This window comes from Elephantulus edwardii, unplaced genomic scaffold (assembly GCF_000299155.1).
Source record: "Elephantulus edwardii isolate Elephantulus edwardi_28Jun2011 unplaced genomic scaffold, EleEdw1.0 scaffold00023, whole genome shotgun sequence".
Classification (NCBI taxonomy): domain Eukaryota; kingdom Metazoa; phylum Chordata; class Mammalia; order Macroscelidea; family Macroscelididae; genus Elephantulus; species Elephantulus edwardii.
This window is the reverse complement of record NW_006399773.1, coordinates 12,462,443-12,484,662: the sequence shown is the minus strand read 5'-3', so window position 1 is coordinate 12,484,662 and position 22,220 is coordinate 12,462,443. Positions and strand designations below refer to the sequence as shown.

Sequence of the window (22,220 nt, the reverse complement as noted above, 5' to 3'; positions counted from 1 at the left end):
CCGAACTAAATCCATGACACGACTTTTAAATAGAGGGAAATATATACAGAGAAGGTAATACTAATTCATGATGTTATATTAAAAAAAACACAACTAACTCTTTATCATGAAGTCAGAATGGACTTGTAACCGACCTTTTAGTGAGATTCTGAGACTGTAAATCCGATGAGAGGAAATTGGCAGGCTTTTCTAAGTGTCTAGTGTACATGCAGTGGAGCAAGCTGTGCAGGCAGGAACTTGGAAACCAAGCTAACAAGGTACATAGGTTAATAAGTGTTGGACTCTATGGTGTGTAGTTCAGGAAAGTCTCTCTACACTATAGCAAGCCACTATGGCTTGATTTGACTGCACTCAGCGAAAGGCCCTGGCTGTGACACTAATCCATTACAGCAGCTCTTTAAGAGGGGATGGTAAGGGGGCTCCTCACAATTGCCATTCTAATCAACTGCACATCCCTTTAACTTAGCTCTGCCCAACACTCTGCATTTGGAGGTGTGGATCACAGAGCAGGGAGTTTCTGAAGAGGGAGGTCTGTCAAGAGTGGACCTTTTTGGTGGCAGGGGTGCAGAGGAAAGAGAAGGCAGAAATTAGAAAGGGGAAAAAAGAAAGAAACAAAGAAGAAAAAGAAAGTAAACCTAACTTGCAATTTCCTTTTGCTTTCAGTGAACAGAATTCTGTTTTTCCCCACCCAGAAATGCACTGTGTCTTAGCGTGTTCTTCCCTCCACCCCCATAACACTTAGAACCACTTGCAAGAAGCCAGGGCTCCTCCTTATGGAGGCTGTGATCGTCCTACAATAATTTTCTCTAATTGCGGCAAAGAGCTAAAAATAACAATGACATAAGAAGTTTTGCCACAGTGCGAATCACAAGCTCCATTGTAAAACTGAGTCATCATTTTCGTGTTTCAGGGAGAGGGATCCAGGTTAGCTCTGAGCTGGCTGCCTGCTTGTGCCTCTGCTGGTGGAGAGACAAAGTCTAGGATCTGGTCATCAATGCCTGCTAGGAACTCTGGCCACAATTGAGCAGATCATTGTCAAGTACTAACGTGGTGAGAAAGTGAAAGCGTTAAGGACCATAACCGGCTGAGGTTTATTGAGAGTCCTGATTGTTGTGCAGGCCGAGTACATCTGATCCGGGGCCAGGTCTCCATCCACAAAGCCGTTAGGAGAATTCATCGGGTCTTATTGAAACTAAACATATATCCAGCTCTCTCCATTTGATTTCTCGTCATCACTCGGCAGAACATAATTTTGTGGTTTATCACGAAAGTTCTGTCTGTTTCGTCCTGTAAGTCATTCGTCACACTTGCCAAGGTCACCAGGGAGCCTGGAGGGGAAGTATTTGTGTTGATTGATTGGTTCTGTGAGGCTCCTGCCTACCGGTGCTGCTAGATGAGCCTTTTATGTTTTCAATGAAGTGACTGAAGTGTGTGCGGTGGAGGGAGGGGCAGAGGGAGGGACTTGTGAATCTAGTTAACAAGATAAATAAAACCCCCTTCCCTGGAGATCCTACATCCTTGCATTCTGAGGCCCTTGCCACTCACTCGCGCATGAAAATGAGAACTTTGCCTTCCAGTGGCAACTACAAGGACAACTGACACACTCCACCTGCAATTAAAACACTGAATCCTGGAGCATCTTAATAGCGGCGCTTTAAACCAGTCAACATATAGACAGTCTTTTCTTTCTCTGGCCTGAAGCAATTGCAGTCCAATAAGAAGCACATGGCATAAAGCAAAGTTCACTCCTGCTGAGATGCCTTTTACAGAAGCAAGTGCAGTTGGTGAAAGAATAGCGCAATTGTTCCAATTCTGTGCCGATGGAATGGGGACTGTGGAGAAGATGTTCGGAAATATCAGTTTATTGATTGTAAACATACATGTTCCCCTGAGTAAGAGTTTCTTGCTTTTCTTAACAATTCCATAAACAGATAGGCTAGCAAATACTGTATTGATTATGTATCTTGTATCTCTGTCTAGGCAGAGAACCGGTTTCTGGTGAATGAAGTCCGTTTATGAGTTGTCATGTGACTAATACGAGATGTTCTGTAACTGTGTGGGGAAATAACTCACTTCTTGTGAGGCTGCTTATAAACTCACCTTTTCCCGTATCTTCACAGCATCATGATTCCAAGGCGTTGTTCCACACCAGTGAGGATATTTTTTTCCTAGCCACCCCATTTTAAATATCATGTTTATCAAGGTATAACTTGCATAAAGTGAAATTCACCCTTCGGTGCACTTAGGCTTTTGTAACTTAGGATAAACATAAACAGCAACAGACCCACCAACATAGTTGAGTTATCAGACACTTTTATGGTCCTACAAAGATCCCTTAAATGACTTAGTAGGAAATCTCTCCTCCATTCCAGATCCTGACAACCACTAATCTGACTTCTTTGTCTATATTGTTGCCACCTCGAGAATGCCACAAAAGTGGAAGAATACAGTGTGATCATTTGGATCAAACTCCCTGCCCTTAGAATAACTGTGATAAGATTGTCCAAGGTAGTACATCAATTAGTTGTTGTTATGTGCAATCCAGAATGAATTGGCCCTTACCTTTTACATGCAGTTGAGTCAAGACTAACCTCTACTGGACTTTCAGTGAGTTTTCAGAGGGTTTAAGTGACATGAGAAGAGACTGCTTAACTTTACCTCACTGATGGTGGATTTGAACAGCTGGCCTTTGAGTTGGTAGCACACCTTCTTACCACTGAGTCAACTGAACTCCTTCTATCTATCAGTAGTTTCCTTTTCTTACATTATTTATATATAAATCCCATTACCTTTGGGTAGAGTCCTAATTACCCTACAGAAAATAGTAGATTTGCCCTCATGGGATTATCGCCACGGTAAATCTTCATAGAACTATACTGCCTCATGTTTCTTTAGCAGAGTGGCTGGGCTGGTAGATTCAAACCACCAACATTTTTGTTAGGAGACCACTGTGCCACCTGGGTTCCTTTTAGTGTACACACTTATTTGTTTATCTACTTTTTTCTAAACAAGAGTTCTAATTTCATTCTGGCTCTTTTCATCATATAAATACAAACAATTTTAATCTGGGTTAGATTTATCCACAAACAAAATAATTTTTGTATTTTCCTTCCCAAATAAGCTAGGACTTTGGTTTCATTTTTGTTTCTTTCTGGTTGTAGTATACACTCTAGGACTTCATTCACTCAAACTATATCTCCATCCCTGAATACGGTAGTCTGTTTATATAACTAAGGGAGTTCTGGTGGCCCAAGTGAAGTGTCCCTCTGGCAATTTAAATCAACAAGCGGCTCCTCAAGACAAAGTTGGACCATCTCCTCCCTTACGACTAACAGCCTCCACAAATTTACTAGCGAGACAGCAATGAGCAGGTTCTGACTCAAAGGCAATGAATGAATGAAAGTGCTAATGTAATTATGCTGACACAGAAATAAAGAAACCATCCAGTGCTTGAAAACCAATATGGACTCCCCTATAATAGTTTAGAAATGAAGATCTATACATTTCTTAAAATTAACATGGACCAATGAAAATCATACACTATTTGTGATATCCATTTCAGATCGATTTTAAGATCTAAATACTCATTAAGACAAAATTGACCTCATTCTATTTAGAAAGTGTTACATTTTAATTCTATATAAAGGAAGGAGTGGTACAACAAATTAATGCTAGAATCAAGATCACAGGGCGCTATATTTAACATTAAGGCAATCAGTTTGAAATTCATCAGCACCATTGCTCTGTACATAAATAGTTAGGGTAATGGTATTTTATTTTATTTGGTATCATTTAAAAAATGAGATTCTTTTTAATACTAAAGGAAACAATTTTTGACTAATATTTTCATTTCAATTAAATGTAGTAATTTATTTTATTTTATCCAACAGATATTTATTCATTTTTAAATAATGATATTACCTACTAATCTGAAAAAGTGTTTAATTGTGTTTTAGTATACTTCTGTTATTGGTTCATTTCATTAAATTTTTGATACTGTGGAAATGTACTGATATTTACTTTTTTATTACATCAGTCTTGGTGCATTTGTGCCCTTTTTGACACTTTTTTTACTGTAAGGATTTCTGGGTTGTTATATATTTTTTAAAGTCTTTGGCATGAGTTTTATGACAACTTGTCAAGTTTGTCATTCCATCTAGAAATTTGGCATTGTATTTGGGATGACATTAGTACTCACATAAGAAATGTGGGTAAAAAAATACTTGTTGAACAAATTAAGAAGGAAATCAGGGAAGCTTTAACATTGCCTCATTTATACTGTAATGGCTGCTCCTTTCTATAGCAAAATTTCTTGATGTTGGTGCTGCTTACATTTGGAGATAATGGTTAGATAAGGGGAGGCTGCTCTATGCACTGTAGGATGTACATCTTCGCATCGTTGGCCTCTGCCACTGACAGGGTCTTTAACAGCATAAATGCCCTTGAGATGCCCTTGAAAGAAAAGGAGAGATATCTGACTTACCTGTGCAGTCATCCGAGCCAAGAAAATACTAGAATGAGACATCAAACACTTAACTTCATGTTAATATCTATTAGGCCCTATCAGTGCTATAAGACACTACTGTCAAGTACATACTTCTCTTTGTGGATCATCTTGCATTTCACTGTATAAAAGCACTGTTGTTGCTGTAGCTGTGTACCATCATGTTGGAACTGATCCATTACTGAACCAATCTATAGCTGACCCTCTGATGATTTTCAGAGGCAGTAATCACACAAGAGGAGATTGCCCATCTGTCCATTTAGGGATAGAAATATCTTAGGGACATAAATAGCCTGTCATCCTGCTGAAAACAGTAGAGAATCAGAGAAAGAGAGGAAAACTTCCAACAAGATGTACCAAAACAGGGACTGTTCTAGCGAGATCAAGCATAGCTGAGATTGCACGGGACAGGGTAAGACTCAGATTTGTTGTCCTCGGCGTCACTCTGAGTTGTAGTCAACTGGCTTGTACCTAACAACAACATCAACAACATCAACTTCACTCTTAGGTGTAGGTTGTTTTGTTTCGTTTTGTGCTTTTTTGGGATCGGTGGGGGGAGTGATAAATGACATTTTTCAGATCATTCAAGAAAATCTTGGTGATGACCTAAGTGCCTTAGTAAAGTCTTTTCTGATCACCAAGACTTTTCCTGGCTTTTTGGAACCTCTACCTGTATCTCTTGGAGCCATTCCTGATGACGCTCAGAGGTATGTCTCCTCCTAGCCATTAAAATCATCAAAGTTCCTCAGGACCAAACCCAATCCTACTGCCTTCAAGTTGCTTCTAATTCACAGTGACCTCCATTGGGTTTCTTAGTATGCAAATATTTATGGAAGAAGATTGCTTTGTTTCTTCTGGAAAACAAAGGGGCTGGCACAGTGTATCTGCTAATAAGGATGACAGATATACCCCATGAGAGCAAGGAATTATCTATTTAATACAGTTTTGACCTCTCATTCACTCACTCACTGGCTCACATACTTACAACTATTCTGTCTGAACCAACTCACAGCTGCCCCTACAGTGGTTTTGTGAGTCCATCTACTTACTTAAGAAATACTGGTAGATTCAAAGCACCAGAGAAGCGTTGCCTTTGGATTAATAGTGCAACCTACTTATAGACTATGCCACAAAATCTCCGTTGCCATTTGTGATGGAATCCTGAATCCTGAATCATATTTAACAGCTACTTTTACAACTCCCTGATATTTTGAGTTTGTTGCTTGTTTTTGTTTCATATTAATCTAAAGAATGAAATTCAATTCCATAAAAAATGTTAGGCTCGAAATGTTTCTGGAAACAGATATGTTAACCGTGTGGAAATGGATGGCATTTTAAAAACGATGTCATGTCAATTAGTACCTGAACTTTCAACTACTGAGTCAATAAACCTCCTAAAAGTATAATATTTTATAAACCCCAAAACTCCATTGATATATTCAATATGTATTTAAGTATTGGTTAAGAGAATTTTTTCTACTTTGCATTATAATTTAGCACATAGCAATAAACCCTGTAATGTATAAGCAAGGGAGCTCTGGTTACCTCGCGATAAGGAGTTGTGCTGACAACCCAAAGGCGGGTTGTTTGAATCCACTGAGAGATATCCAGTCTTCTCCCATATGTTTTATAACTGTTGAAAACGTTCTATAACAATTCAACATAGAAATGTAATAAAGTGGTATACAGTTGACTCCAATTTATTATTAAAATGGGTATTTTTAAAGATATAATTGTAAAGCTATATTGACTATATCTGTGGAAGGAATCTGTGGAAAAGCTCAGTATCAGCAGTCAAAACTAGGCCAGGGACGGACTATAGGTCAGAACCCAATTACTCAGGTGTAAGGCCCGCAAGAACCAAGAGAGAATCTTAAATCTATTACATGTGAATTTCAAGGTCATCTTAAGAATAGGTTTGAAGCATTGAACATCCTGGGATGATATCAAAGATATCACTCAGAAAGAAAGCAAAAGAACATTACAAAGACAGAGGAGAAAGAAAAAACTGAAATGGATGTCAGAAGAGATTCTGAAAATTGTACTAGAACTTCAAGAAGCCAAAACAAAGGGGAAATATGCTGAAATAAAAGAGAGGAGCAGAAAATATCAAAGGGCAAATCAAGAAGACAAAGCAAAATGTTATAAGGGAATGTGCAGAGAGCTGGAAATGGAGAACAAAAAGGGAAGAACTTGCTCTGTATTCCTCGAGCTGGGAGAACTGAAAAAACAATTTAAACCTAGAGTCCCCAAACTGAAAGATGCTTTGGGCTATATGTTGAATAGCCCAAAAAGTATCACAGAAGATAATGAATAGAATCACTACCAAAAAAGAACTGACTAACACTGAAAAATTTCAGAAAGTAACATATAATCAGGAGTCAATGGTAATGAAGGAGGAAGTGAAAGCAGCATTGAAGACATTGGCAAAAAATAAAGCCCCAGGAATCATTGGGATACCAACTGACTTGTTTCAATCAACATATGCAGCCCTAGATGCATTCAATAGTCTAATCCAGAAAAAAATGAATGACAGCTGTCTGGCCAATGGATTGGAAGAGGTACATAATTGTTAAAATTCCCAAGAAAGATGATCCAATAAAATGTGGAAACCATGAAACAATATCATTAATATCAGATGCAAGCAAAAAACTGCTGAAGATCACTAAAAAATCAAAGAATAGCATATTGATAGGGAACTTCCAGAAGTTCAAGCAGATTTAGAAGAGGCCATGGCACCAGGAATATCATTTTTGATGCCAGATGATTCCTGGCTAAAAGTAAAGAATACCAGAAGAATGTCTGTTATGATTTATTGACTATGCAAAGGCATTTGACTGTGTGGATCATAACAAATTATGACTGAAATTGAGAAGAATTTAAATTTCAGAGCACTTAATTATACTTGTGCAAAACCTGTACCTAGCTTAGGAGGCTATTGAGAAGAGAGCAAGGGAACACTACACTACGCGGTTTAAAATTAAGAAGGGGTTGTGTCAGGGTTGTATTCTTTCTCCATATCTCTCCAATCTGTACACTGAATAAATTATATGAGAAGCTGGACTCTATAAAGAGAAATGTGACATCAGGATTGGAGACGCACTCATCAATAGCCTGTGTTATGCAGATGACACGCCTTCCTTGTTGAGAGAGGACTTGAAGCATTTGCTGCACAGGCAAGAAAACAAAGATTCTTACTACTGAACCTATAGGCAACATCATGATAAATGGAGAAAAGATTAAAACAGTTAACAACTTCATCTTACTTGGATCCTCAATTAACACCCTTGGTGTCAGTAGTCAGGAAATCAGGAGACATATTGCACAAAAGAGAAATTGGCATTTAGGAACCTCTCCAAATTATTGAGAAATAATGATGTCAGTTAGAGGACTAAGGTGTGTTTGATTTAGGCCATGGTCTTTCCAATTATTTGCTATTCATCTGAGAGCTGGACAATGAATAAAGATGATAAAAGAACAGTGATGATGGAGAAGAGAGCTGAACATCTCATGGACTGTCAAAACACACAGACAAATATGTTTTAGAAGGGTGCATCCAGTGTGCTCTTTGGAGACAAAGGTAATGAGGTTTTGCCTTACATAAGTGAGAATTTAGGTATGTTGCGTGGAAGGGCAATTCTTTGGAGAGGGACATAATGCTCAGAAATATAAAGGGTTGGCAAAAAAGACAACCCTTGACCAAGTGGATTGACATGGTGAGTGCCACAAAGGGCTCTACTGTGTGAGAAAGTGTGAGAAGGCACAGGATGAGACAGGATTCAGATCAGTTATTCATAGGGTCACTAAGGGTTATGTTCAACTCAACAGTACCTAACAATAACTATATATATATCACAACAACAATACTATATTAAGCATACCACATAGAATCTATTATTTTCTGTGAACATTTTCAAATGGCAAAGAGATATTGGCATTTGAACAAATATTTCTTTCATTTTACTGTCAACACTTTTAGAAGAATCTGCACTACAATCCGAAGGCATGCAGTTTGAGGATACCAGCTGCTTCACGGGAGAAAGATAGGCAGTCTCCTCTCATCTGATTAAATGCATCTGAAAACCCACTGAAGGGTCAGCCATGGATCGGTTCTGACTGTATGAAACAGAACAACAAGCTCAACAACACTTTAATCAATGTTACTGCTGTTGGATTCACTTCGAGTGACCACAAATGACTGAGCACAACTGTCCCACAGGAGTTCCAGAATAGTAGATTTCATGGATCTCACACAAAGCTTCTCAGGAAGTTTGAACTAAACGTTTTCCTGTTAGCAGCCAACTACTTAAGCATTGTACCACCAAGGACTCTTACTCTCAGCAGTAGGTTCTTGGATATTGCATTAGATTTCATTGGTTCTGGACATTATTTGAACAATAGTTAAGGAAGTGTCATCAATTAGTGGATAAGAATTTGCCTCATTAGTAAGGCAACTTAACTCTGTGTTCTTTAAAAAAAGTTACACTTTGTATTTCCCTACTTCTTCATTTTTACACTTGCCTTACATTATCTGTGAATCACTTTGCTCCTCCTAGCATCTCAAAAGCCCCAAATAATGATTTATGGTCAAGACTTGGACAAGGGCTCATGTATAAGGCTGCCTGGAAGCTTTCACCCATTCACATACCTAGACATGTGTAGACCCTTCTGAAGACTCTACACTTTTATTTTCATTTCACATGCAAATGATTGACTTCTTTGATCCCCAAAACATGTTATTTCCATTGATTTTTTTTTCTCAAAGTACTCATGAGGCAGCTTTATTTGTTTCTGATTCATACAGGCTGTTATTATTTATTGTCATTTCAAATGTGGTCTCCTGGCTGATACTACAGATGTTGATTTACACCTCTTTGTATTCGACAATTTGGCTGTTTTGTTATAGCTTCAGTATCCTTCAGTGGAAGGCACTAAGGATGTCACTCATTTGAAAGGTTCTACCCCACCTTTCCATGTAATCTCCACTCTCTCCACAAACAGCTGCATCACAGCTGTCACTCTGAATGCCAAAGATGTCTCTGGCTGATAAGCCTATGCCTGTGGCACACAGAGAGGCTTCAAACAACTAATTAGCTGGAGCTGGGCCACGGCAAGGTTTGATGCTGTCCATCAAGCCTGCGACCACTGCTGACACCATCAGCGAAACTGTCAAATGTGGCTCTTCTTGTGAATAAAACAAGCATACTTGTTCTGTGGTGAAGGAACCAGCAGAAAAAGTTTGTCAAAAAGTAAAAGAAGGAGATGGCCATCCATTCACAAAACATTAAGTAAATGAAAAACATCCTGAACAAGTGAGGAGTTTGAGAACAGATGTGATTTATAACTGTTATTTGAATGCAGGGAGTCTAATTGAACATTTTTTTACATAACTTTCCAGTAAAGAGATTTAAAAAAAAAAAACAACACCAAAACCCCACATGAATGGTTCAAGTCTATTACTTGGGCTCTGGAAAATAAAACCAATCTATCCTCTCTTCACGAATGTTTTAGCTGTTATGGCCTGCCCAGGTGAAACTGACTTACAGGTAACTATCAGGTTTTCAGAGACAGTAATTCCCATTTTTAGGAGATTACCCATCTTTCTCTCATTAACCATTTTGTGGATTTGAACTGTGTGTCTTTGGATTGGCAACTCAACTCCTTAATTATTATATCGGAGTTTGGATAGAAGTATTTACAAATGCAGTCATAAGCACAGATTTACTATATATAACTATCATATATGTTTGCATATATCTGCTGGCAGAATTGAACTACCAGAGAGATTAAAATTACAGCCTTTGGTCATAAATCCCTAGAGACTATACCTCAAGCTACATCTGTACTTCACCCATATAGATGCTATATTTTAAAAATTAAAATATGTGTACATGAAAGTACCTGCAAATATGCATAACTGAACTTTCATAAAGGATTTGTAAGTTTTAAAGTCACTTATTTCAAATACACAGTACCTGTCTGTTGGTTCGCCATAATGTATTTATTAGCTTGCTTGTTGTTGTGATACTGAAAGCTATGTCATCAGCCCTGGACACACTGGAACAAAGCTTTCACTAGGCCTTACTTCCAAAAATTAGCCAATGAAAACCCTAGGAATCACAACAGGCTATTGTCCAATATCATGCTGGATGGTGAGCCGTCTCAGAAGTTTCTTAAAACACACAGTGGCTTCAGAATATGCACAAAGGGTCACACTGTTGCCATATGTCTGTGTTTTCTTGCTTGTATTAGAACTAAATTGTCATTTGCTAGTTTAGTAGGCTTGAGTTTAGGTAACCAAACCCAGGATATGTTGAGAATAAATGTAAGGATCGGGAATGCAAATTGGACTAATTGCTTGCAAGACAGCTGAGAACATGTTGCTCAAGTTGACAAGACCAATTCTCCACTGTTACTGTTGTGTGTCATGAAATTGGACTGTCCTCATAACAGACCCTCTAATCAGTTTTAAGAGGCTGCAATCTCACAGGAGGAAATTGCCCAGTTTTCTCAGTCAGAGCAGCTGGCGGATTCGAACGATATGCTTTTGAGTTGATAATAGAACTTCTTAACCCTAAGCTACCAGAGCTCACTCATAATAAGACTATGGTAGAGGAAAAACAAAATAGTTACCTGGAATTTTACTATTAGTAAAGAAAAGCATAATGTCAAAACTCTTTCTGATTTTTACTTACTTGGTTTCTTTCCCCCTCCCCCATTCTCCTTTTTACTCTTGTTATAGATTGATTTCATTTCTAATTGTAGATACATTAACAGAAAGAGAACTCTGATGTCACCATTTGTAGAAAGTTGCTCTGGCAAACCAAAGGCAGAACCTCTCGGGCAGTCTGAATCCACCAGAGGCTCCATGGAGAAGGATGGGAAAACTCCTGTCCTGCCATGGAAAGGCCCAGAAAACCTGCAGATGGTTGGTTAGGAATTGGTTCCGGCTCGACAGCACTGACTATGAGAATCAACAGCGATGAACGCCATCCATCACACTTGCCTGCGCCTTTCCTTGCCTATATTACCAAAGTAATTTGTCTTTTCAGAAATAAATTTTCTCAGGCCTCAAAAACATATTCCAGTTAGTACTGACTTCTAAATTGCAATCATTAACAAGTAAACAGGTTAGCAAAATTCATTTGGTGTTCTTCTCCCCCTTCCCCTGCCCACCTTTTACGTGTTAATATAACTTGGGAAGGATAAAGAAGTATACAAATAATGGATTTCCACTAATAACTCAAAATTTATTTGCAAGGCAGTTTACATTAATTACTTTTCTGTATTAGAAAATTCTTTTCTAAAATTCAAATGATGGTAAAGTATTTCAAGTTATGCATGCACACTTAACAAGTGTGTCTTGAAATCCTGGTATTAAGAGGAGGCATCAAAGAATGGAAGGAGCCCAAGCGGCACACTTTTTAAGCCCTCGGCTGCTCACGAAAAGACCTCTGTAGCTTGAACCCACCAACCACTCAATGTGAAAAAAATGTAGCAGACTACTCCTATTAAGAAGTTCTTGTTGTTAGGTGGCATCAAGAGGAGTGTGACTTACAGTGACTCTATGAAGAGCTGATCTGGACTCTATCGTATCCTGTGTCATCTGTATTATCTCTGACAAACTTCAGCTCATTGCTGCAGCCACTGTGTCAATCCACAGCATTAAGGACCTCAGTTTCTTTCGTCGACCCTCACCTTTCCAAGCATGATGTTCCTTTCCGAGGAATAGTCTCTCTTAGCAAACAGGCCCAAAGTATGTGAGACAAAGCTTGAGTTGGGACCTAACAGGACAGCAGGTAATAGCAGCTGCAAACACATTACCAGTTACACTGACTTGAAAGGTTACTGTTTTAAATAAGTTTATGAGTACTAAGCATATAAAACTAAATGTGAAATCTAGAAAATGAAGTAGTAGTTTAAAAGATTTTACTTTCATTCTCTTCTAAACCCATTCTTATCATTATATTTGGTCTATCAAATATATCTACCATATAACACAATTGGCAACTACACAAACCAAGGGTAACTTCATTTTTATTAATTTTTTTTTATCCAGTAAAACCTGTGTCATAAATTTACTTAAACGGTCAAAAATATTTTCCTTATCAAAATAAGTTTCCAAGTTTAGGCCTGGAGATTTACAGCAGTGGCCCATTCTTGGGTATCTTACTCAACCATCTGCTTCCATGAATTTCATACTTTTGATAACTGCCACATTTCCAGAGCCGGGTAGCTAAAATTCACTTACTTTAAACCCCTTCCACCAATATGACTAACTCTGAGAGCTGAGATTGTCATCTGACATTGATTTTCAGATTTTATCCCTACAAGGGAGAAGTCTTATCTCAAAAATTCATACACTGAACAGGAGACTACTTTGTAAAAGTACTTTAGTTCAAGCATCAGAAACAGTAATAGGGAATGGCTACTCATACTGAGAGGTAGTCTTGTGTGAATTCCAATAACTATGAGGCATTTTTCTCCAGATTATAAAATATACACACTGAAAGCTTGGTCTCCTTACATTATGTGCTATTTCATGAGTAAAAGGAAAGCAATACGATAGAAGGAAAATTACAGTTAAGTTTATAGATCGAAGATCTTAGTAAAGGTTAGGTACATTTTTACAAAAACAATGTACACTTCTTAATATCTGTGCTTTCATTTCCACCATTAGTGGGTTCTGTTTATTTAACAATAGGAAAGAACACTCGTATATAACAGTTTTAATTCCATAATTCATTTGAATTCTAATTTAATAGAAGTTACTAATAAAATAAATTTACTAATCATTATTAAATTAATAAAAGTATTAAAACAAGAATTTTCTGTGACACTTGCTTAGAATTCTTATCTGATGTTTCAAGATAGAATAATTAAATGATTTTAGGATCTGAAAACTAAGATCAGATATAGTGATATCAATATTATTGCGGTGATCATGGATAAGCTACTATGCCATATTTCTTATCTTCAGGTTCTACTTTACTATGTGAATATATAACTGCGCTGGTCACCACCAGTTAGACTATGAGGAAGTTGTGTGTGTGTGTTTATGTGAAGTAGAAATAATATTAATGATAATTAATCTAGAAATTTCTGAAGCCTTGTGATTGTTATACTACATTGCAGTAATATAAGTGAATTTGAACAAATTATTTACTTAATCTCTCTGTAAAATGGGGATGATAACAGCACATACAAAACAAATGAGGCTGTTGGCAGAATTAGCTGAGGTTTATTCCCTCAACTATAATGTAAAATAAGTACAAATCATCTATGAAAATAGGTTATATATTACATGTGATTATTAAAGCATAAAAGCACTTTTCTGAATTTAAGAACATTACATTCTCATACCTAAAATTGTGTGTGGTTTTGTGCTGTATTTTTTTCCTACTTGATAATAACTTAGATGAAATATGTTATTATGTAAGAAGTGCTTGGTATAGCAGCTGCCATAAAAAATGCACAATTGCTGGTATTAGCAGTTCCATGAAGGTAAACAACAATAATAATCTCTTAGTTAAAATAATAGACTAAGGATAACAAATTAAGAATACTTAAAAGCTTGCTAGTCACATCAATCTGGTTTTATTATACAGCTAACATCATAATACAAATTTTAAAACTTCATCCAGACTAATTGACAATAATAATGTAATAAGACTTCCTACTTTTACAATAGAATTTTTTTAGAAAGTTAAATACCTTTCTAAGTTTAATAGAAAACAAAAATCCTCCTTTTTACCTCAGTTAAGTGATTAAAAAGTAAACTATCATTTGTGAAGAAGTTTTAGGAAACCAGAGCAATACATGTATTTATCATATTGAACACAGTAATCAATAAGGACAAAATGCCAGCATGTTGTAGACACAAGCTTCTTAAGGTTTAAACAGCTTTCACTATTTATCCATGTAAATGAGTAACATCTGAATAAAAGCTTTTATAGAGTTCCTGTGGTATGGCAGATGATGAGTGTGAGTTCAAGTGCGTATTCAGAGGTCATGTCACCTGAGGTGCCTCACGTGAAAGACCTGGTGATCTACTGTAAAATCAGCCTCTGAAAGCCTATGCAAGATAGCTCAATCCTGTACCCATGGAGTCACAATATTTCAAAATCAACTCGAGGCAACTGGCAAATAGCAAGAAACTAGATATTACAATGTTCTCCTTTGCTCTAGCTCTGCACTTTGAGCTCTGATGCACTAACAGAGAGAGTTGTGCTGCCAACCTCAACTTAGGCAGTTCAAATCCACAAATTGCTCTGTGGGAAAAAGATAGCCATTTTCATCCTGTGTGATTGACAACCTCTGGAAATTTTCTGGGGTTCAGCCATGAGGCAGTTCCAATGACAATCAGTGAGAGTTTAAAATAGAAATAGAAACATTAATCAATTAGAACAGAAACCATGTGTCTCAGCATATCTATAGAACTCCAAAGCTCACATTGTTTCTCTTTTTTTTCCCTTTGAGAAATAGCAGAAATTATTTCTGTGCATGTAAAGAGAAAAAGGGGGAGACTTCAGGTCTTTTGTTCATAGGGCCACTATGAGTAATGCTCGACTCGAAGGCAATCAACAACAACAACAACTAATTCAGAACATAGAATCATTATGATTAAAAGCAACTTAACTGATTAAGGACAAAATTTACATGTTGGGAGAATAAACCAATAAAATACTAGAATTTGTGCTTTGCAGAAAAGTACAGCTGCAAAGTGCTGGTCACCAGCATTAATTATATCATTATTTAGCAGCCAACACTGATGGAGAAAGAACCTTACAGACGACCTCATCTGAATCTCTTCAGTCCAGAATGGGTCTTGAGAAAGATGATAAAATAAGAATCTGTGGGATAAAGGTTTTCTAAAAATAATTCATCCACTTCTCTGTGTTTATAAATAGAGCACAGTAGATTCACCTTCACTGTTCTTTGATAATAGGAATGATAAAGTAAAGCATCATGACTCAGAATACCCGAGAACTCTAGTTAAATAAAATCTCTGGACAAATGGTGTTCCTGTGTTCTAGGGAATTAAAAAAAAATGTAACAAAAACTATGAAAGAAAAAAAATAACAGCAAAAAAAAAAAGACTAAATCTAATTGTAGTTCTTTTAAAGAGTATTTTTAAAAAGAGATTTTTCATAAACTATATGCCTCATCACACCCAAAGTATAGTCTCACAATTTAAATTCTCTACCAGAAAAAAATATTTGTTAAAATGTGATAAAATTCATAGAAACTTAAACTTGGATTCTAATACCTTCACATCCTCCAGATAGATATTATTAAGATCTATAAAAATGCTTATATATGATTAAATACATTTTTAAGCATAGACTAATGACTATTGCATTACTTTTACAAGCAATCAGGATGTCTAATGTGAGAAATTCCACAATTCTTGCCATGTGACATGTACACAGTGATGGTGAATAGTCAGGTGTTTGTGTTATTTTAAAATGAAGTTTTCCTTTCAAATTTCAACTGATTTAGACCTTGAAAGAAGATAGAAGAAAAAAAAAATACGGGAATTACATCATTTGACTAAGGTGTCTGATTGAAGCCATGGTCTTTCTGATCACTTGCTATGCATCTGAAGGATGGACAACAAGAAGGATGACGGAAGAAAGGACGCCTTCTAGCTGTGGTGTTGGAGAAGAGTGCTGAACATCCCATGGACTGCCAAGAGAATAAACAAGTATGTCTTGGAGAGAAGTGCAGCCTGGGGACTCTTCGAAGGCAAAACTGATAAAGCCTCACCTCCCATACTCCTAGCGTGTTGCTAAGAGTGACTATTCTTTCGAGAAGGACATGATGCTCAGGAAGGCAGAGGATTACCAAAGGAGAGTAGGGTTCTGAGCCAGGTAGAATGCACAGTGACTGCCACACTGGGCTCTAGTGTGTCAGGAAGTGAAGAAGACACAGAATAGGACAGGGTTCAGATCTGTTGTTCGTAGGGTTGCCATGGGTTGTACTTGACTTGACAGCACCTAATAACAGCAACATCATGCTTGGGAAGGTAAAGGGACATCGAAGGAGAGGAAGACTCTCCACTATGTGCATTGACACAGTGACTGCAGCAATGGGACTGGGGTTGTCAGAGATTGTGAGTGAGGATGGCACAGGATCAGGCAGGGCTCTGATCTGCTTCTCATACGCTCACTATGAGTAGAACTTAACTTGAGGGCACCTAACAACAAGACAACATATGCTAAAGGGATCTCTGTCTGCCTAGTTAGTAAGGATTTGTTCTGCCAAATCCAAGTTGGTGCTTTTCTGGCAGTTGGAAGGCATCAGTGGCTCCATAGGAAGAAGATGGGAAATCTCCTCCCTTGTGCCTTATAGTCTTTGAAATCCTCTGTGGGGTCACCTATCATTCATTATTCAAGGCAGTGGAAGAGGGAGAGTGCATGCTCACATACCGGAACAGTTAGACAGACAAAGGGAGAAGCTACGACTTACAGAGGACTCATTAGGGAAGAAAACTACTCAAAGTTCCATTTAGATCTTTTTCACCTCAACAAGTGTCTTCTCTGAATAGAAGCTGCTTTTACAATCAAGTTTCATTAATCGAAGTTGTTTCTCACTCAAGCCTGTTACTACCAGGGCTTTGTAAATGACAGATTCCGTTAGTTGGCAAAGATCAAAACTCACCACATAAAACCATCTAAAGCTGATAATCATAAGAACGTTTTTAATTATACTATAGGAAAGAAAAAAAAGAACTAAATTCAGGAACTAGGGAAATTCATCTAATTATAAAAAGACACATTCCTACACAGAAATATATAAGTGTATTCATATTATCTATGCATTTATGTCTCCCTATCTCCATCTGGATATACAGTCTTTAAATGATGACTATGGAACAGATCAGAAGCAGCTTGTTTGTAATAGTTTCAGAGCCAATTATATTTTAAAAACCTTTAAAATCATAAATACACTATATTTTACAATAGCTCAAGTTTAAGAAAACAGAAAACTGATTTTTTTTTCTTAGTTCAAACATAATGAAGAGATAAGGATCAAATATAAGAAAAGGGAGTAAAAAGAGGGAAAGGTCAATAAAACTTTCAATATAACAAGTTTTTGTTAAGCAGCATTATCTTTATTTACCTTGTGAATAGGGAATGAAGCAATTCACTTTTTTAGCCATTAGACGTGTGTATCTCTTAGACCAATTAATAAAAATAAATTAAGATAATTCAACTCCAATAGAAAAAAATCTATTGGTTTCTTGAAAGGTAGGGGGAAAGTATCATTTTTCATTAAGTGGCAAGGACATGACATTTAATGGTTGGACCATTACTCAAACAAACAAACAAAAAAAGATGATTCCTGACTTTAGGGTTTAAAATGCACTTAAAGTTGCTAAACAAAACGCCTGTACGAAAATGTGACAATAGAACTAGTATGCAAAGAGAACACTCATAGCAGTTACCACATTGTACTTAAATTCTGGAGAGAAAAGGAAAATCGCTGAGTACCAACACGGACACTACTAACTCTACTAGCATAGAGATATGGCATACCTCGTAATGGTTTTCTTCATTCTCCTGACTGTGGAGACCCGCAGAGTTGAGACATTTCTGAGGAGTGACAGGAATATTGTCACTTTTGCTGTGTGAGTTACACTGAAAGAGATTACCAAATAATTGTGACAAACTACTCCATATTTAGCCTGTCTACTGAGAAAGACATAGCTGTTTGCTATGAGCCTAAATGATTACCAATTGAGATAAGAAGAGTCTACATTTATAGACACATGCATTAATACTGAGTCTTTATAAAAAATATGTTTAATGTCCAGAGGTCAAGCATATTGTAAAAATGTGTTTAATAAAGAAATTTCAGATTGAATTCATTTCTAACATCATTACTTATTACGGTTATGATCTTATAGACAATATATTGCTATCCCAGTAAAAATATATCATGAATGACTGAAACATGTTATATCAATATTAACTTCTGATATAAATATTATTATTATCATCCCCCATTTTTAATAAGAATAAGCTGGGACCTAGATAAATATTTTATCTCAAGTTTCTCTGCTCCTTCATTTACTGGCATGACTCACTGGCACTTTACCTACTGCATACGTTGCTTTTGTAAAATAGATAAAAGTGAAAAGCTCACTTATACAAAATGTTATTTATTTTCTACAGAATATAAAATATCTTTGAAAACAAGTGACCTAATTATGTTGCTCAGAAATGGATGTGCATGGTTGAATTTAATATATTAAATTATGGAAAGGATCCATCATTCATATCTATCCTTTCTTCTTCCTTAAGACTATAGCAGAGGAACAGATTTTTATGACAGTAAGAGGAAAGAGAATATTTTTTCCTAAACTAGTATGACACATTTCTTATTCACTAATAAAATTATTTTCACTATGTGAAAGAATTTATTTGCTGAAAAATTACTTTCAGGGACATTTTTTATTAATAACAAGACCATTTTAGAGTTTGTTGTTGCTATTGTTGTTGTTGTTGTTGTGTACCGTCAAGTCAGAACTGATTCATAGCTGTCCCTCCTGAGGCTTTTCAGAAGCAGTTAATAGGACAAGAGGAACTTGCCCATATTGAAATAAGTATTTTTTTTTAAGTTTAAGGCTATATTTTTATTAATTTAAATATATTTTACCACTTGCAGTGCATTTTGAAGAAACCAGTTTATTCCTTAAAATGTTCATTTTTGTTTTTCTGTTTGTTAACTTAGGAATGGAAAAACTCTGATGGACTAAAAGACCTAACACTGAACTCCATGCTTATATCTAGAGCATGAAAAAAACAAGTATCTCACACCTGGTCTCTCAACAAATAATATCAGCCCAGCACTGTTTCAAACTTATTTCTTCTTGGCACTCTTTAATATGAACTAAACAAATTCTAGGGTCCTTTTTGGTGTAGTAGGTTAAGTGTTTAAATTCTAATAAAAATGTTCAGAAGTTCAAATATCTCAACAGCTCTGAAAATGGAAAGATAGACTATCAGATCCCATTAAGATTTACAGCCTCAGACATCTGCTGGTTTCTGTGGGTTGGAAGCAACATATTGACAGGGGGGATAGAGGATTCAGATTGTCATTTTTGCTTCAGTTTGGTATCCAAGTAGTTTTTATGTATAGTTTGATAAAATCCTACTCTGACACTATTATTTTCTTAATACACCTAAATTCGTGGTGTAATGCAAAAGCTTCATTGTTACTTCTGAAAGGCTCTCTTTTCTTTCCACATCTGTCTCCTTATCTTTCTAAAATTTAGAACCTTAGAAGTTATTTTCATCTGTGATGTTCCTAGACATTTTAATCAGTCAATTCTTGTCCCCAGCCTTTTCTCAGATCTATCCATGCTGAGTAATCACTTTAAAATACCTCATGTATTATGCAGCTTTTCTCCTCAGATATATTTTCAAAATTCCTGTAGCCCAGCAGTGGCTTTCACCTTGGATATATATTAGAATCACCTGAAGAGCTTTTAAAAAAATGTCAATGACTGAGACAGAGTTAAGTGCTTTGAAAAAAGCCAGGTAATTCCAATTTATAGCCAGTTCAGAACCTTTGGGTTAAAATGTCTGTCCCTAACCCTTGAAACACTATACTCAATTTTAGGTTGAATTTTCTCCTGATCTTTTCCATCCTGTGTATTTTTTTCTTACTCATTCAACCAGTAATGTTGTTCTTGTTATGAAGAGTTGGAAGCTACTTATCGCTGTCCCTCCAGTGGGGTTCCAAAGGCTTCAAATTTCATGGAAAGAGACTACTTATATTTTCCCCATGGAGCAACTTGTAGATTTAGATTGACTGCTTTTGTTGTTAGTGCAACTACTTACCACTGAGCTACCAGACCTCAATTTTAGATCAGCTTACTGCCTTTTAATGCATATACTAGAATGACTCTGGATTTGAGGAAAATGCACTTTTATTTCTTACCTTCACATACATGTTTTATGTAACTTAAGCAGAGTGGTAGGACACACAATCCTTGTTTAATACATAGGGAAATAGAAATCCAAATACATTCAGTGCAAGAATTTACCCTGTCACTGCACTTAGGGGGTTATTGGTTTTATTTTTGTGTGCCTTCAAGACAATTATGCCTCATAACAACACTGAACAACAGCTCTGAATCTTGCCCTATCCTAAGCCAACTTTACTATCTCTGATACACTTGTCCCCATGGTGATAGTAGCTGTGCCAATTCATCTCACCCAGGGTCTTCCTTTCCTGTTCTTCCACCACTTAAGAAAGCATAATGTCCTTCCTCATTGTGTCCTCCTGACAACATGTCCAAAGTACATCAGACAGAGCTGCAAAATCCTTGCCTCCAAGGAACAGCCTGGTTTCACCCTCTTCAGGACAGATCTGTTTGTTCTCTTGGTGGTCCATGATATGTTAAATACTTTTATCCAGAATCACAACTCAAAGGCACCAATTCTTCTTTTGTTATCCTTGTTCATTGTCCATATCTTAGATGGATAAAAATCAGTTGAGAAGACCATGGCCTGGATCTGGTTCACCTTACTCTGTAGACTGACATCCTTACTCAGCAGTGTAGAGAAGTCCTTGATAGCAGAATAGCAGAATTTCCCAGTGTAACTCATCTTTTAATTCCCTAACCGCTGATGTCAATGGTATTGATTGTAGATCTCAGCAAGACTAAATCCTTAACAGCTTCAAGCTTTTCTCCATCATTATGCTACCTATTGGTCTGGTGGTGCATATCTTTGTTTTCTTGATGTGGAAATTGATATTGAGGGCTGCAGTCCTTGACCTTCTGCAGCAAATACTGTCTTCCTGAGTTTTGGCAAGTAAGATTATGTTATCAAAATGCAGGTTGTTGATGAGCTTTCCTTCAAGGCTGATGCCATATTCTTCTTCATAAATTTCAATCTCTTGAATGTTCTGTTCCGTATACAGATTAAAATGGTATGGAGGAAGGATCAATCACTGATGCACTCCCTTCTTGACTTTGAACCATACAGTGCTCTCTTGCTCTGTTCAGACAAAAAGTTCTTGGTCTAGGTACAGTTTTCACATAAGCACAATCAAGTGTTCTACGAGCCCCATTCTTCTCAATGTTAGCCACAATTTGTAATGATTCTATGCATATTTATACCTGCCGTCTCTACCTTTAGAGAATCACTCATTTGCTCACTCATTCACTTCTTCTGTTTTTTCTTGTTTGTTTGGTATTACCCCCCCCCCATCATCAGACATTTACTGAATGCATGCTGTGTGTCAAGATCTTATTGGATCACAAAAAAGGCCATTTTATATAAAACATTCTTTCAGTATAGCAGTAAAAATGCATAGTAAGAAGCAATTGCCAGCAGTGGAAATGCCATACAAAACTATATGCATAGAATGCCTGAGGATGTACAAGACCTGATTTGTGCATTTGATTTATGGGGAGAGTATGGAAAGAAGGTCTAGTAAGAATATTCAAAACAAAAGAAACAGCATTTGTAAAGACTCAAAGATATAAAATCTCCTGGTTTTACCCATAAGTTTGACGGAATTTGGAAGCAATCCAATCAAAGGCTATGTGAGGACTGATTTGAAGGTAGAAATAGGAGTTGTGAGTACATTCCATTTCAGATCAGAACCAATGTTTAGAAGTTAAAGATTTACTCTTATTACAGAGGAATTGTTGTTAGGTGCTAAGAAGATGGTTCTCATTCACAGAGACTATGTG

General features: G+C 36.8%; 1 protein-coding gene across 4 annotated transcripts in view; it reads right to left on the bottom strand.

Annotated features, from left to right (window-relative positions):
- The window catches only part of PCDH9 (protocadherin 9), a 1,403,702-nt gene that overhangs the window by 892,232 nt on the left and 489,250 nt on the right, over window positions 1-22,220 (bottom strand). For 2 of the 4 annotated variants that reach the window (XM_006882718.1, XM_006882720.1), the window contains exon 2: window positions 18,046-18,147. The exons of the other annotated variants lie outside the window; for them this stretch is intronic. In XM_006882718.1, the coding sequence (XP_006882780.1) occupies window positions 18,046-18,147 (102 nt within the window). The remainder of the gene's footprint in view (window positions 1-18,045; window positions 18,148-22,220) is intronic. 4 annotated transcript variants of the gene reach the window in all.